Raw genomic sequence first — 18,091 nt, forward strand, 5'->3', positions numbered from 1 at the left:
AGGTCTGTGGTATGCTCATATAAAAATTGGGAAGAGGTTGGTGGGAATTCTAGGGGATGATATTCACTATAGACACATCACCCCGTTCGTTTTTATATTCACTTCACCAGACTTTTTCCAGTCACTCAGACGCAATAAGTCTATGTAAAAAATCACCAATGATGTAGAGACATTGTCAAATTGAATGGTCAATTCACAGTACTTCTGCCTAACTTCGCAACAGTACATTGATGACGCTGATGAAATTGCTCTACTCTAAAAGCAGTTACGTTACCTGGTTTCCAATAAATTATACTCATATTATTTTTGTTCTTCCTCACTGGCCAATCTGGCTTCTCTTTTTCTTATCCTCGTGATGACAGAATATTCTAGTAAGTGTCCTTTGGTTCCCCATTTCCTATATTACTTAAATACCATCTATATTTCAAAGGCTGCATAAAATTGAATTTTGTTTCCAGATGTCTCCCATAAATTCCAGGCTTATGTATCCGGTTGCTTACTTAATTGCCTACCTTCAGATATTGAGATACTTGGGTAGATACTTGGATGTCTAATAAGTATCTCAAACTTAACACCTCCAAAATTGGCATTGCTGTTTGTTCCCTTAAAACCTGCTCTAATGATAGTATTCTCCATCTCAGCTGATCGTAATTCCATCTCTCTAGTTATGCAAGTGTAAAAAACCTTGCAATCATTCTTATATATTTTTTCCTGTTCTAAATCCCTATTGACTTTAGCTTCAAAATATATTTTAAATCCAGATATATCTCATTATCTTCAGCATTACCACCCTTGTTCACCCTACTGTCATCTCTCATTTGTTTTTTGTTGTGGTTGTTGTTGTTTCTTTGTTTTGGGGGGAGCAACCTCATTACCAGTCTCCTAGATATTATCCTTCTTAGCCTATATTCTATATTCAACCTAATAGCCAATATGATCCTTTAAGTACATAAGACAGATCAGGTTATTCCTGTGCTCAAATCCTACAATGGTCTCTTACTTCACTCGTAATGAATAGCAAAGTTCATGCAATCACCTGCATGGTCCCATGAGATCTGATCCTCCTATTATATCCTGACTTCATCTCCCTCTTCCTCACTCTGCTCCAGCTCATCAGTTTCTGTGCTGTTTCTCACTCATGCCCAGTGTGCTCCTTCATTAGGACCCTGGCACTGTTTTCTATGCCCAGTACACTCTTTCCCTGATAGATACTTGGATAGTTCCTTTATTTATTCAAATCACTTATCAAAAGACATCTTGATGAGAGTATCTTGACCACTCCATTTAAAATTGCAACACCCCTGACTATTGATGATTTCCCTTTTCCTGCTCTATTTTTTCTTACTTTATAGCACTTGTCAGGTGTGATGTTAGAAAAATGGCAGAGTAGGCAGCTCCAAGCTCCTGTCCCTCCACAGAAATATTGAAAAACAAGTAGAAACTGTCAAAAACAATTTTGTCAGAATGCTGAAAAGTCAAAGGTTTACAGCAACCAAGTGAACATTAAATCAAGAAAAAGACAAATAGGATGGGAAAGCTTTGTGACATTTTTACCTGTCTTTGTCCCACCTCTTACCAGGCTTAGCAGTGGCCCTGAGAACAGAGGTCAATGTGCCCATTGTGGGATCCTCATATAGGGTTCTAGAGGGAATAAAGACGAATTTATTCACAAATTATTGTATTTGCCTGTTCTAATTTGTCTGAGGGCTACCTGAAGGATGGACAAAGTTTATTTGTTTCTTTTTCACCTAACTCAGAACTTCTCAGGGTGGAGAATAGGGAGGCATTGCTAGAAAACACTGTGAGGTGAATGAAAAACCCACAGCCACCTGGGGCAAAGGATTAGAGTTGAGGCATGCAACATACAGCATTAAGCCTAGGAGAAAAAGCTGGAAAGAGTTCTTTTGAAAAATGAGGGCATTGAAAAGTACCCATGTATAACAGAGAATTTAGAAACCCACGTGCATGTCCAGGGTAGGGTGTATAATCAAAAAAGACCTGAGAAGACCTTAAGCTTTCACTGGTGACTGACCTAGGTCAGTGCAAGCAGGAAGTGAAAGATAAGGCAGAGTTATAAGGGGCCTAACTAAGGGTTGACAGAGTGTCCCAGCACAGGACCAATCGGCAAAGACTGGGAGTGATTTTTGTTTGTTTGTTTTTGTTGTTGTTTTGTTTTCTTTCTAATAGTCCTGACATTTAGAGAAATCTCTGACAAAACACTGGTTGAATATAAGCTAAAAAAAAAACCAGATTTCAGTAATCATACATGACAAAGAATACAATCTTTGCAGAAATAGTATGGAAAAGTCACTAAACAAACTTGATTGTAGCCTTCAACAATCAAGAACATTATACTAAAGGGAAAGTGGAAAATCCTATTTCTAGAGCTACTACATCATAAGATTCCAATGTCAAGGATTTGACAACAGAAATTTTTAAAAATACAAATAAATAGGAAGATATGGCTTATTCAAAGGGAGGAAAAATGGACAGAAACTGTCCATTAAGAAGCCCAGACATTGGACTTACTAAATAAAGAATTTAAATCAATTATCTTAAATATCTCAAAGAGCTACAGGAAACCATGGACAAAGAACTAAGGGAAAATAGGAAAAAAAGACATGAACAAAATAAAAAATATCAATAAAGAGTAGAAATTACAGCTTTTACCACCTCCTATTATTGTATATAATTTACTTATTTATTGTGCCTATTGATTATCATCTGTCTACTTCTGCTAGAGTGTAAATTTATAAGTTAGCAAAGATCTCTGTTTTGTGGTCACCAGCAATTGGCCATAGTCAGTGTCTGACAAACAGTAAACACTTGAAAACTGGATGAATGTTATCTTCCATATCCAACAGCCCATTACTTATAACTTTGCAATATATAGAGATGCTAATGATGATGTGATGACAGTGAAATCAATTTTTAGGAGGGAAGGAGAAAGACCAGGGATGGAATATTACAATGTGGATAACTTAGGGAGAAAGTTGCTGCTGACATAGTTGGATGAACCATCTTATAATCCTGAGCACACATTATACACACAATCAGTTCTCAATTAGGCAAGGGTCACATGAAATTCATGATTTTAAGCTGCGAGGTATTAAATGATTTTAAAGGAAAAATCTACCCAGTGTCAGATGTGCTTATTCAATGAAACCCTCCAATAATATAATTGATGTCAAATTTCCTAGACTTGAGAAATGTTTTATCAAGACACTGGCGTTCTGCTTTTTTCTTTAGAATTAAAATTTAGGATATCAATATTTATACATTTCTAATTTCAACATAAAGGGTATTTGTTTAAAATATTAAATCTCTCTCTCTCTCCATTTTACAACTTTGCTGCCACTCATGAACCACAAGCTGTACTGACTTCTTGATTTTGTAAGAGCATTCGTTAGTTTATATTTTCCCTTAGGGACAATTCTTGCATGGATATTTTCACAAAGTTCATAATTTCTATAAAAAAGGCATGTGAAATAGCTTCACCTTATAATAGAAATTTACCAAAATAATATTTCCTGTGGTGATAAATATAGGGATATATATTAATAGCAAAGGTAACAATCTGTCTTGAAGCTATCTGAACTTTCACTCTACAGTAATAAGACTTATAGTCCATATTTTTAAAAAATCATCATTTAGTAAAGCCCATTTATTCAACAGATATTTTGTGAGAGTCCATTAATTTACAGGTAATATTCAAGTGCTGGGTATACAGAGGTGAACAAGACAGGTATTTTATTAAGAATACCTTAGGTTGCATATAACAAAATATCTACTTAAAAGGGGCTTAAAGATAACAGTAATTTTTTTAACATAAGAACAAATACTAACGTAGATAATTTCAGGATTGGTTCAACAGCTTAAGTAAGGCCATCATGGGTCTAGGATTTTTGCTTTTTCTATTTGTCTTTTCTGCCTTCCCCCAGTATTAATATTTCCTTTCTGTGAAGATAGCTACAGCAGCTCCAAGTATCCTGTCCTCACATGATAACATTAAAAACAGGAGGAGAGGCTGGGTGCGATGGGTCACGCCTGTAATCCCAGCACTTTGGGGGGCTGAGGAGGGCAGATTGCCTGAGGTCAGGAGTTTGAGACCAGCCTGATCAACACGGTAAAACCCCATCTCTACTAAAAATACAAAAACTAGCTGGGCGTGGTGGCAGGCGCCCGTAATCCCAGCTACTTGGGAGGCTGAGGTAGAAGAATTGTTTGAACCTGGGAGATGGAGGTTGCAGTGAGCTGAGATCACATCACTGCATTCCAGCCTGGGTGACAGAGTGAGACAAAAAAAAAAAAAAAAAAGAAAGAAAAAAAAGGAGGAGAAGGCAGGAGTTTCCCACGTGAGAAGGGTCACTGCATACCCTGCTTTGGCTGGGACAATCACAGTTTATGGCCCTTTTACTTCTAAGGTGTTCTGGTTTGGATAAAATGTTATATAGTTGCCCTATTAACATGACTTTTTTTTCTAAGGGAGGGAAATATCTCTATGAAGTTCCCTCAGATAATGTCATCATGCATCCCAATGGTCAGGATTAAGTCACTTGTTCATCCTCTAACTGCAGGGAAGGTTGGGTAAGTCAGCATTTGGCATTTTAAAGTAACATATTGGGAGAAGTTTTCTGCTTATCAAAAAGGCCAAGAGAATGTCAAGAACATCAGTCACAAATGACAAATCCACAGTCTCCTTGAGGTAACTGGAATTTCACCAAGCTACAGTCTGCAGGAATAAATGGAATGATATCACTGGACCCTACCAAGCCCCGGGGACACTTTCCCACATGGCTCTTGCAGTATGTCCCCAAAGGGTGTCCACATACTTCTCTCGAATGAGTCTACTGATTGTCTCCCTTCGAGGAACTGCTCTCTTCTTCTGGCATCCTCTGGCCACAGTAGCACTGCCAAGACACTGCCAAGTAGCATGTTTTCTACTGACCCTGGAAGCCCCTCCTTTGCACTGCTGCCAAGACACGGCATGTGGTGTTAGAGCTGTTCAGACATCTGTGGCAAAGTAAGGGACAGGGCATCTCTCACCATTTATTGCCCCCTGTTAAAACGTTCTAAAGCACTGCTCCTAGTGTCCTAAATGCTACCAAAGATTTCAGTTAAACAGAGCTTGAGGGAGACAGGACTTAGATTAATCAATATTCAGCTCTCCTTTATTTTCATAAACAAGCTCCTTGAAAAGAAAATTTGCTATGACTTTGTTATTGGTTAATGATAGAGAAGGAGAAATCATGGACATTTTTTACAGGTAAAAGCATTTGTGAGTAGTGTATGTGAATCTACCAGTCTCTTTCCAAAGCTGTACAGTGGTGAAAGAAGAATGTGTTGAGGCTGGGTGCAGTGGCTCATGCCTGTAACCCTAACACTTTGGGAGGCTGAGGCTGGCGGATGACTTGAGGTCAGGAATTCAAGAATAGCCTGGCCAACATGGTGAAACCCTGTCTCTACTAAAAATACAAAAATTAGCCGGGTGTGGTAGCACATGCCTGCAGTCCCAGCTATTCAGGGAGGCTGAGGCAGGAGAATCACTTAAACCTGGGAGGCGGAGGTTGCAGTGAGCCAAGATCGCGCCACTGCATTCCAGCTTGGGTGACAAAGCGAGACGCCATCTCAAAAAAAAACAAAAAAATGTATTGAAACAGGTGCCATAAGATTGAGATGGCCCAGATTGTGGAACAAATACAGGGAGGATAAATGCCCTGGGAAGTCTCCTAGAACCACAGAAGACTTTACATGGGTGAGAAATATTCATGCATTCCGTTAGTCCATTGAGAGTCTATCTGTTGCCACTATGTAGCTTAGCCTATCAGACTGAGATCCTTTCTTACGTATGGCCTGTCTGCCTGTTCCCTGTGGGATTTCACCTATGAGTCCAGTGGATGCTGGCCTTGGAAGAGGGAAGTTTGTCTTTTCCTTTTGACAATGAAAACTTACTTATTGGATCTGGTTCATTTTATCATTCTTCCTGTAGAAGAAGTTGTCTCACAAGCTCTTCTCAATTCTCAATTAGATTTCTGGAGAATGACCGCATAGTTCATCTACATTTCCCAGGTATATTTGAATCTATCTTTTTTAAAAAGATTTTTCTCTTTACTATTTTATTCTTGACCTCTAGGACTTGTTCATAAAGGATATATATATATATATATATATATATCATTTCAATCCTACTTAATAACCTTGATATATACAGAGAGTAACTAATTATATGTGACAGATGCTTCAAAGTGGAACAGACACAGCACACCTGAGGGGATGAGATGTGGAACAAGGCTGATGTGATGAGGGAAGGAAAGCATGGAAGGGTAGATGAGACTTATAATGGAGCTCAGAGAATGCAGAGATCTCATGAGAGAGGGATAAGGGAAGGGAGAAAAAAGAGTGGCAATGATGTGGGCTAAATGGCACTTGGATAGGGTATAACTCAAACCATAAAAAGTGGAACAAAAGGCCCTGAAGAAGCTTTCAACAATATTTTCAAGTAGTTTGGGCTCAAGTATATTTTTTCAAGTAGTCTCGGTTGCAAGTGACAGAAACCCACTCTGCCACAAATAGCAGGAGTACAGGTTTATCATGCAGTATCTCCTTGCTCTCTTATCAAACAAGGTGATAGGGCCCAAAGACATACGCATTGCTTAGAAGCAGCATTGTGGTTCAAGGCAATATTTTCTTTCTCGTTTTTTTTCCCATTCACCTAGAAAAACCCTGTGACACAGGTAGACCATTGCAGGTAATCAGGAGAAGCTAAAGTAGGGCATATCTAAATTGGAGCCAGAAATATTTTAGTTCAGATCTTCACAGCTTTGATCTTTCCAGTTTTAGGAAAAATAAAGAATTCATTCAAATCATAAGTAAAAATCATTATTATTTTTAAAAAGCTAGCTCTTTAATGCTGGGTCTAGAGTCTATTCCTATATACATTGCAGATTTAACTCATGAGCCAAGCTGTTCTACAGTCCCATTTGAAAATCATCACCAATTGTGAGAGTCATTATAGTTAGCTTTGAAAATCTACCCTTCATTATACTAGCTTCCTAATGCTAATGAGTATGGAAGAGATGAAAATATGCTGGTCCATGACCCTTGTTGGCCCTAATTAGAGGATGCCTAGGACAGCCTACTTTCAGAGAAGCAGAGCACTTTGGAGGATGAAGAGTTGAAGGCAACGTAGGCCATTAGTACTCTGCAGATTCCTTGGAGGCTGCAGAGGATTATTAAGAGTCTAGTTAATGGGGCAACACATGAGTGAAGAAATGCCAGGGATTCCTTGGCTCATCAGACAACGCAGACAAACTAAAAATTACAGAAGTGTTTTGGCTCAGGAGCTGGAGGGGTGCTGCCAAGTTCTAGAGACATTCCCCAGATTTCCCATAAACACTGGGCAGGCAGAGGGACCGCAGCCACCCCTCCAGGAAACTGGCTCCTTTCATCATTAAATCGAAAGGGGGGAAATGACACCCTTGGTTAAGAAACACTGAAGTTCCCTTTTTTCCATAAATGGAGAATAAGTACAGATAGAAGAGAAAGGCCACTTTCAAAGAGGCAATAAATCTGCCAGCATTTTGGCCTAACACAATTTCTGCTTATTTTGATGCATACTCAGAAAAATGTCAGCCAAAAATCCAGATGTTTGCTGAACATAGTCATGATATGGATCTAAAGGGAGAAAAAGAGATTACTGATTCGCTTTTCCCTTACATCTGAGGGTATAGCATTATATAACACAAAGATATAGGAATGTAGCAGTATCATGAATATTTGAAAAATATTCTAGCCCAGCATAATTCAATATGAAACATCTGCAAAGCAGGAAAAAGATAAAAAGAAACAAACAAGAAAAAAAGCAAATGACTGTAGGGAGGGATAGGAAAACTTACTTGCCCACATAGGCTCTGCTCCATTTATAGTTTTGTTTTAGATTATTTCATAGTTTTGTTCAGAAGCTTTGGCATAACTGAATGTATTTCTTCTTTTTTTTTAACTTTCATAGAAGTGACACTGTAAATGCATAGCCACTATCTTAATGTTCTGTCTGCTACGAAAGTGAACAAAACTTGATCATTCTTTGTAAGAAATGCACCTAGGCAATATGGCTAGATGGAAGCCACAGCATTTTTGTACACGGCCACAAAAAATCTTCACTCTTCTCTGGGTGAGATTAGAAAATTTCATATGAACTCTTGCTATTCCATCACATTCTAATATTGTTTTTCTTAATAACATTGCTCTCCAATTTCATTCTTTGGAATCTTAATTTTTACTTTGCTAGTTCATGATGCTGTACTTTGTCTGATTTTGTAAATTTGTATATTTCTATATCTACATGAAAATAGTATTTTATCTCAATAATTTATTAAACCTTTGAGATAACCCAGTAAGTCCCCTAAAATATCAGGCATCAGGGGTTAATGGCCATGGAATATGTGTATTGTGTCTACATGGCATCTACAGCCTAGGAAGAGAGGACCTCAGTTGAAGCCCTGAAAGTTCTTCCTTTTCCTTGAATCTCACCCAACTCTTGCCCTTCACCCCTCCTTACAGTCACCTGAGTGAACTTCGAATCCTTCCAATGCCACCACAATCACACCTCACACATGCAGATGCTCTTCAGATTTTCAGCATAAAGTAACAAACTCCTTAGTATAGTTTTCAAGACCCTTTGCAATGCAACTTCTGGCCCACTTTCAAATTGATTTTGTGCCATGTCCTTATATGATCTGCGATTCCTCCATCCCTCCAGACACATAATCACTTAAGAATGTGTTTGAGCACCTACAACTTTCAGCAAAGAACCATGTGCTGGGGGTACGATGGTGCATAATAGAGATATTTCTAGACAGAGACAAGTAAAGAGGTAGTTCCAACAGCAGGAGATGTGTGGGATGCCATAGAAGGAACGGAAGGGGCTTCTAACCCAGACTTGGTTGGGGTGAGATGGCCACAGATGGCTGCCATGAAAAATTAACATCTAAGATGAGACCCCCAAAATAAACAGAAGTCAATCAGCCAAACAGTGTAGCAATCATTAGTACTCTAGAAGAGGAAAGGGTCTCCCCAGTGTCTTGTAAATAGGAACATTCCTAAAGAACTGGAAGGATTTTAAGAAGGCAGGAGTGCAGGACAGTGCTGCAGAATGAATTATTTGTATTTTCCCTAATGTGTTCTGTTCCTTCATTTCCCTGTATCTCCGAGGGAACTTTCATCCCAGTTATCATTTCTCACATCCAACGATATCTTTCCCAACCATATCACCACCACCCTAGGAAAGCCTCCATGGTAACTCTTTGTGCCCTCCGTACTGTACTTACAATGTTTCCCATGTAGTCTCTGCTTGTTCTGACACCTGCACTCAGCTCTGTATGCTTTCAGGGTGAGAATTTTGAGTCCTTATCTTTTATTTTCCTGACTCCTAGCACTGAGCAAGGTACACAATAGATACACAGCTTTTACAGTGCAAGGAATGGAGAAGGTTAAAATATTGTCCTTTACTCTTGCAACCCATCTGCAAATGCATTGGTCTGGGTTGTAAGATAGGCAATCTTTTCTGGATATGTACTGGGGAATGAAATTAATTCAAAGCCTCACAATGAAAACATGGGTGACTCATGGGATTTTTATCTCCTCCAGATAACAGAAAGGAAACAGTGACAGAACCACAACCTGATTTGTCTAAAAAGCCTACACAGAACATGCAGCCTTCTGAGGAGAATAATTAATTAGATCTGAGTGGAGAGAGAATAGAAAATGCAAATATTTGATCCCTTTTTGAGTGAGAGGATAGAGTTCTTTTTAATGCGCAAAGTATGTTTTAGAGAATCTTTGGAGACATGGCCCATCAGAAAAGGAACACAAAGCAGGCTATCAGCAGAGGAGTCCCATTTTCTTTACACAGTGTCTTCTTTTAGAAATAACTTTTCTTTCCAAATTAAAGAATAACATAACTTATAATCAGCAAATTTTGTCAGATTACAGGGTGGCAACAGACACTCTTTCCTACTTCTGCCTCTCAAAATATCCTTGCAGTAGCAAGGAAGGCAAAGAAAGAGGCATAAATTTAGAAAGGCAAGAGAAGGAGAGAGTGAAAACCAAAGCGACCTAGGAAGGTGAGGGGATGCTGGTGCCTGAGAGAGGTGATGGGCCGTATTACAGCCTCCCTGAGCTGGAAGGGACCTTGAGATGTAAGGGGGGAAACGGTTCTTGTAGTTCTTCTGCTAAGGAAATAATGGATGCATTACAAAGTGAAAGTATTCTCTTGGAAAATGTAGCTCACTTATACACACTTGGATGTGTATACTTTACTTATTAACGATAATGCTCTCCTATCAGTAGCTCCTGTGGCATGAATGAAAAAGAAAGAATGTTTGCTAATCGTGATATTATGAAAATAGCATGATCTCCTCAAAAGAGGAATTTCAACTAAAAGAACAGAGCAGGTGTGTGGCCTCATTTGCATTTCATGGCTATAAGTTTGAAACAACTCCACATGAGTTTGGTAAAAATGCCAAACCCCTAAAAAGTCACATGCTTGGCCATTCAGCATGGCACCAGAACTTCTCTCAGCAAACCTACTGCTGACAAAACCCATACCTTCCACTGTGGCTCGTTTGGGCTGAATGGTGATGGCCCCTTCTGCGATATCTTCATGCTGGTGCAGTGGGTTTATTTTGGATCCCCAGCTGTCTGATCCCACCCAAAGAAAATGGCCAACTTGGTCAGCTCTTTTGGCTGCTGCAAGGATCTGCCTGTGGAAAGAAATATGGAAAGTTATATTAATGATAAAGAACATCAGCTGAATCTGTGTATATTAAGAGTCAGCAAAAGGAAAGGTACTATTCTTTCTCCAAAAGTAAATAATTGCAAAAACATAATAAATTTATATCCCTAATATATAAAGATATTTTATAAACCAATAATGAAAAAGATAAAGCATCTTGAGAAACAAGAGCAGGTAATAGTAATTGTTAAAAGATAAAAAGATAAATACAACTGTCCAATAAGGTAAAGACACATATTTACATATGTTAGAAAGGATGGAAGTGCAAATTAGACAAAGATAACAAATTCATTTCACATATTGGCCAAAATATTTGTTTTGTTTTAAGAGTTTTGGCTTGGGGCTGGAGAAATAAGCACTCTCATTTACTGCTGATGGTATATATTATCTCTGAAAAGCAATATGATTATGAATTAAAGATGTTAATTATTTATTAAAATAAACAGAACTCCATGTTAAACATGAAAAATTTATAACTTGTGTATAATCAGGACAATGAGAGCAAATAAAAGAAAAAAGGGAACTAGTTATTAATGAAAAAGTTATTGCAATAGTATTTTTGGAAGAGGGGATTGATGAGACGTAACTGCATTGGTAGATCAGAAAAAGCTACAACTGAAGCCCCTTTGGTGGGTAAGACCACAGGATAAGTGGTTTGTTTGTCTCTTGGGACTTGGGAGTATCAGGCACCACAGAGCTACATGGCTAAATGCAGGAAGATTGGGTCAAAGATTGTGAATAAGCTGACAAAGGCCAGTTCTACTTTTTTTTCTTCCAGGCAGGAAATGACAGTTTTCTAAAAAAAAAAAAAAAAAAAAAAAAGCAGCAGCATAGGAAAAGCAGCATAAGAAATAGGTTCTGATATTGTAAACACCAAAATAGTAAAAGGTGGATAAGAGATGGTATGTTAAACCTGCAGATGGGGATGGGAGGAAATGACTAAAAGTCAGTATAACAGAAATTGAAATGTTAAGACACTCTAGGAATCTTCAACTTCTGCTCACAAAATGCTAGGAAATAGGGGTTTGTCACCCCAGGTAGAAAACAATTTTTCTGTAAAAATCTGATATATATCAGAAAGTAGACTCTAGATATTGTTATAAAGAAGTCCTCTGGCGGAATGGCCAATCTGATTCCCTGGGAACCCCATCAGTTGTCATGCACTGCCCATGGGCACAGAGCTTTTTACTGCCTTATTCATATGTGAATTGCCAGAAGACACTCATTATTGAGGAAAATCTCCATTGCCAAATAGAAAAATTAACAAGGAAAAGGAAATGTGTGGGGTGGAGCAGAGATAATATATGGGGAAAAAAAATAATAAACACATTTAAATGAGAATGATCATATCTGTAATCAAGAACAAGATATGAAAAACTAACAAGAAACAGCTCTTATTAAAAATATGAAATGAAAATTAAATTAGCATAAAGTGCAGAAAATTCTCTAGAAAGCAAAACAACAAAAAGTTGGAAAATAAATAAGAAGAAATAAGATTCTTCTTCCTCTTATCAATAATCAACCCAAGAAGACCTATATCCAGCTAACATTTAGAGAAAAAAGAATGTACAGACAAAATAGAGTAAATCTTTAAATATTATTTTTCATAAATAAATTTCCAAAAAATTGAAAATACAAGTTTTCAAGTTTAAAAACTTAGCCGCATAATGGAAGGAAAATCTAGCATGTCACAAAATATAAGACCTCTGTAAATAATGAGAATGTTCTAAAAGCTCTTCAAGAGAAAATGAGAAGACATGCAAAAAAAAAAAGAAATGATATTATTAACCACTCAAGAGGCAAAAAAAAAAAAAAAAAAAAAGGATGGATGATGGATGATGGAGCAATGGCTTCAAAATTCTGACAAAAAGACTTTAAAATTGTAATATTTAACACACAAAGAATCTCAATACAAATAGAACTTGCATATTTGTTCAGTAGCTCTATTAGATTTTTCCTTCCACAATTAGAACCCTAAGTTCCCTATAAGTTAAGAGTTCTGCAACTCATTAGTCACAACAGCTATTTGTTGTAAATCACTTCTTTACCAGGTATGATGCATTTATTAATAAAAATAAATATGAGGCTGCACATTACCACCCTAACTACTAATTAAGGGTAGAGGCAGAATGAGAACATTTTTTAGATGTAAAACACATGAAAAAGTTTTCCCTCAATTTACTCTTTAAAAAAAAAAAGAAGCTACAGGATATGCTCCAGCAAAATGAGGAAATAAATCAAGAATAAAATTCAGTTAGGGTCCAGAAAAAAGGAAGTGGTAAAACAAAGAGAGAGAGGAAGTAACTCTTCAAATGATAATAACTGATCCAGATTAAAACAGAATAATGGAAATTTCAGGAAGATGTATTCAGGAAAAATAAGGCAACTCAGATAATCTTATATATGAACATATGGAGAAAAGTGAAAGGCCTATAACAACAACAGAAAAAATATTAAAGATAACCATGAAAGTATGAAGACTGTCATATTAACTCCAAAAAACAACAAAATGTTTTCCAAAAAAATTACCATAGAAAAAATACTTGATGCTGTCGTGCATCATATTTATATAATCACAATAATGTAAATACTGATTTTTGTTAAATTAAAACCTGATAGAATACTATGAGGTTTAGAGATAGGAATAGAGATAGGAATAAGTTCTATTTAACATAAGAATTAGATAATATTTAAAATTAATAATTTAAAAATTGTAACATGTACACATTATGCAGATAAAACCAGAAGAAACAGTTTAAAGAGTTAAAGTAACTGCCAAAAGAGAACAGAACCAGGAAGCATGGTGAGATGGAACAGGAGACTAATGTTTTGCATCAAAAGTACTTTAGTCATATTTTAGTTTTTTTATGTATTTATTATTTTCATAAAAATAGAACAATCAGCCAGGCATGGTGGCTCACGCCTGTAATCCCAGCACTTTGGGAGGCCGAGGCAGGCGGATCACAAGGTCAGGAGATTGAGACCATCCTGGCTAACATGGTGAAACTCTGTCTCTACTAAAAATACAAAAAATTAGCTGGGCATGGTGGCGGGTGCCTGTAGTCCCAGCTACTCAGGAGGCTGAGGCAGGAGAATGGTGTGAACCCGGGAGATGGAGCTTGCAGTGAGCCGAGATCACGCCACTGCACTCCAGCCTGGGCAACAGAGTGAGACTCTGTCTGAAAAAAAAAAAATAGAACAATCAAATGTTAATACTTCTGGCCTAGAGATACCACTTTGATAATATATCCAAAAATGATCAAAGATGCTATCAAAATGTCTGTTCATTACTGGGGTTAACCTAAGTACAGACCAATGGGAAACTGGTTTAAAAAAAAAAATGACAATACACCCAAAGGATGAATTCTAGAGCAATTAAAAATATAGATTGATTTCCACAAGGTATCAAACTAGATACCACATGTTAAAAAAGAAAATTAAAATTAAATACATGATAAAATATTTAATTTTCACAAAATAAAAGCTGGCCAAAAATTGCCTGTATATGTGTATATATGCATAGTTAAAAGCATAGAATCATATCAAGGCACCAAAAATATAGAACGACGTACAATTTTTATTAACAAGTTTGGGGAGGTGCTGACGAAGTTTGAAGAGAAAGGTAGGGATAAGCCAAGTAAAACAGGAAAAGAAAGTAAAAACTGATAAAAACACAAAAGTATGTTCAGTTTAATATATTTATGTAAAATTTGGAGGTTATAAGAATATAATTAAAGCACTTAAAAGTACTTGTGATATGAAATGATTAATCTATAATATGAATTGTAAAAAATGACAAAATTCTATGTGATTTTTATTCTGTTGGGGAAAATTTGTGTATGTATAAAAAACTTATTGCAAAAATTAAACCAGAATTGTATTAGCAGTTATCTCTGAGTGTTGAAATTGCAGGTTTTATAGAAGATTATTTAAAATTACTGTTTGTGATTATTCTCCTTAACCTTTAATTTTTCTAGCAAACTGGGGGGGCAAAGTAAAATATAAGGGTTCCTTTTATTGAAAAAAAACAATAAAAAAATCTTTATTTCCCAGTGGATTTACAATGAGCATGTGTTCCTTTTATAATCAGAATAAATTATTTTAGAAAAAGAATCCACGCTTGTCTAAAATCCAAATCATCACTACCCATGACTGATTCAGTACTTAGCTTTAAAATTTAGATATTAATGTCTTCTCACTGCTAGCCTCTGACAAAGTATTTGAAGTTAATGTTCCAAGAAACCTCAAATTTTCCCATCTACAATGTAAATCTTCCGAAGAAAGAAATAACGTAACATTATGGGTTACCAGTACACTTCAGACACTGTGTTTAAGATCATGTTTTAGAATAAATTTTTATATGCTGTTGGCTTTTAGTACTGTGCTCAAGAATAATTATTGTCATCACTATTATGAATGACAATATACAATAATGTTTAACACACAAACAAGTCCAATGCAAAAGAATGGGTATAATTATGGAATATAATTACTGAATACAGTTTACATCCAAATATGAAAAACTCACATTACTTGAAAGTCAACAGTATTATAACCAATTAGTTACCAGAACTAATTGCCATACATCTTTTATGTGCCTTGTGCAATCTATTTAAAAATAAACATGAGGCCATATTTTACCAAGGTATTACGTATTTAGCAAAAGTGTAAAATGGGTGTTAAAAGGACTTATAAGATGAACAAGAAGAATAAGAAGGGTATTAGCAGATATTTTTTAAAGTACTGGAACAGAAAGAGTAATATTAGGAAAACAAAATCTCATAGAAACCTAAAATACAAAGTGAGGAAAAAAATGTCGTAAGATAATTTTGTAAGGAGAGAAATAATACATTTAAGGGATGATCAGAATCAGGATCAATTCTCCGGAACTGGAGAAGGGAATGCTTGAAACAGACCTTGAAGAAGAGACGTAAGTTAGACAGATAGATAACGAGAGAAAAAAACATCGTGAGCAAAGACCATGATGAAGAAGTAATCAGAACAAATCGGAGGGTGAGAGTTACGCATTTTGGATGGAGAATTGGATGAACGTAGATGAGGCCTAAACTGTAAAAATGAGACCATATATTAAATCACCTGGAAGTTCAGCAAAAAAAGAAGCTTATTGTTAAATTATTAAATATGAAGCATTAGGTTAGGAATTTCATTCACTTGTTCAATGCCATTTACTGAGCTACTATGTCCTGAGCCCTGGAATAGTTATTGAGAATACAAAAGCAGGTCGAAAGAGGCATCATTTCTGCCCTAATGTTTATGAACTAGTGAAGAATACAGACATTAATTAAACAATCCAACAATAAAAATGACACCATTCGCATAAACAATGAAATTGAGTTAGTATGAAGAATTTTCCAAAGTGGCATTGATCAGAGAAATCTTCCCTGAGAGGACAGCACTAGAGATAGCATTGAGGTGATGAAACAGGGAAGGAAACACGGGCCAGGGAGGGGGAAAGAATGCATGCAGAATTGGGAGGGAGACCATACCACAGCAGTGTGCCTACAGTAGCAAATCATGAGGGAATTTGGAATACAATAAGACTAGAAAGGTGAAACGGCCAGATCACCCGAAAAAGAACTCCAAAGGATGTTCATTTTATTGGTAGGAGTCTTGAGGCCCACAGAACCTGGAAGGCAGTGGGAGGAAATTGCCTAAGGTCAGACAGTGCTCATTATCTAAGAAGCAAATAATCCTCATTTAAAAATTCAAAGCTCTTTCCATTTAACAGCCCTGCCACCACACCTGTGGTCAGAGCTTTATACTAGGAGATGGATGGATTCAGGGGCAGTGTCTAGGATACACAAAGCAGGGAGAGAGACAGGTTTGAGACGCTGGTGGTAAAGACTGAAAAATCCAAGCAGGAATTTAAGGGCCCAGGCCATTAAACCTTTACCCTGAATAGAAGATTCACCTTCAAAGTCAATGACATATTATTTTGAACTATAAGATAGACAAAGATTTAAAACACACACAAATAGCTCTTTCACATCAATGGAAGTGTAAATTGGCATGACTTCTCTGGGAGACAATATTTATATATTTTTAAGAAGGGACATATCTTTGTCTTAGAAGTTTTTTAATAGGAATTTATTTTATAAATATTTATAATATATACAAAAAGTATACTTGCATGTTACGTTTTTATCACATTATTAATTCATATATTGCATAACACATTGTAGATTAACATATTTTTCTATTTATATTTATACACACAGATTTGTGCAAAAGGAAGTTAATTACAGCATTATTTATAACTTCAATAGTCTGTAATCCAAATTAAATGTCAATTAATAAGGGAGCAGTTAGATAAATTATAGTACCTTTGTAAAATAAAATTCTGCCTGGTGAATGAAAAGACTGAGTAGATGTACAGGTACTGATATTCAGTGATCTCCATGATAAAATGATAAACAAAATGCTGAACAGGAATGCACACAATATGCTACCATTTGTGTAAAAACAAGCAGCACATCCCTCTAGCATATATGCAGAATATCTCCACAAGAATATACAAGAAACTTTTAATTAGCTATTGTACCTGGAGAGAACTTGTTAGCTATGGGACAAGATGGAGATTGTATGTTTATTTTAAATTTTGTAATCAGGTTTATTTACTGTTTATTCTAAAAATAAAGATTACAAAAATAAATATTCTAAAAATTCTAAAAATAAGGACTCCGGACCAGGTTGGTAGTGATCAGAAAAGAAAGCAAGAGACATTTACATTGTGGAAACATGTCAGAGCTTGTTTCTATGTGGCTTGGCCAACAATACAAGGAACCAGGAAAAAAGCAAAGTCAAGATTACAAGCAGATTTTTTAGTCCAAGAAGGATCAAGTTCTGAAAAGAAAGAAAAAGTGGATTGGAGAATGTAGAGGTAGGACAAGTTTTTTATTTGAACATATTGAAGTTAAAGCACTAGCAATAAAACCAGAATTTTAAGACATTTTTCTTTTACATTAAGAGAACCATTCTTTGGATAAAAATCTGTTATAAACATACGTGTGCATGTGTCTTTATAGCAGCATGACTTATAGTCCTCTGGGTATATACCCAGTAATGGGACGGCTGGGTCAAATGGTATTTCTAGTTCTAGATCCCTGAGGAATCGCCACACTGACTTCCACAATGGTTGAACTAGTTTAGAGTTCCACCAACAGTGTAAAAAGTGTTCCTATTTCTCCACATCCTCTCCAGCACCTGTTGTTTCCTGACTTTTTAATGATTGCCATTCTAACTGGTGTGAGATGGTATCTCATTGTGGTTTTGATTTGC

At 36.4% G+C, this 18,091-nt stretch overlaps 1 protein-coding gene across 4 annotated transcripts in view; it reads right to left on the bottom strand.

Moving 5' to 3' along the window:
- The window catches only part of GRM7 (glutamate metabotropic receptor 7), an 884,465-nt gene that overhangs the window by 423,104 nt on the left and 443,270 nt on the right, over positions 1–18,091 (bottom strand). For all 4 annotated transcript variants that reach the window (XR_008523197.2, XM_024243985.3, NM_001131533.1 and 1 more), the window contains 1 exon segment: positions 10,606–10,760. Coding sequence is in view for 3 of the 4 variants with exons in the window: in XM_024243985.3 (XP_024099753.1) it covers positions 10,606–10,760 (155 nt within the window). In the remaining variant the exon portion in view is untranslated.

This window comes from Pongo abelii, chromosome 2 (assembly GCF_028885655.2).
Source record: "Pongo abelii isolate AG06213 chromosome 2, NHGRI_mPonAbe1-v2.0_pri, whole genome shotgun sequence".
In the NCBI taxonomy this organism is placed as follows: Eukaryota; Metazoa; Chordata; class Mammalia; order Primates; family Hominidae; genus Pongo; species Pongo abelii.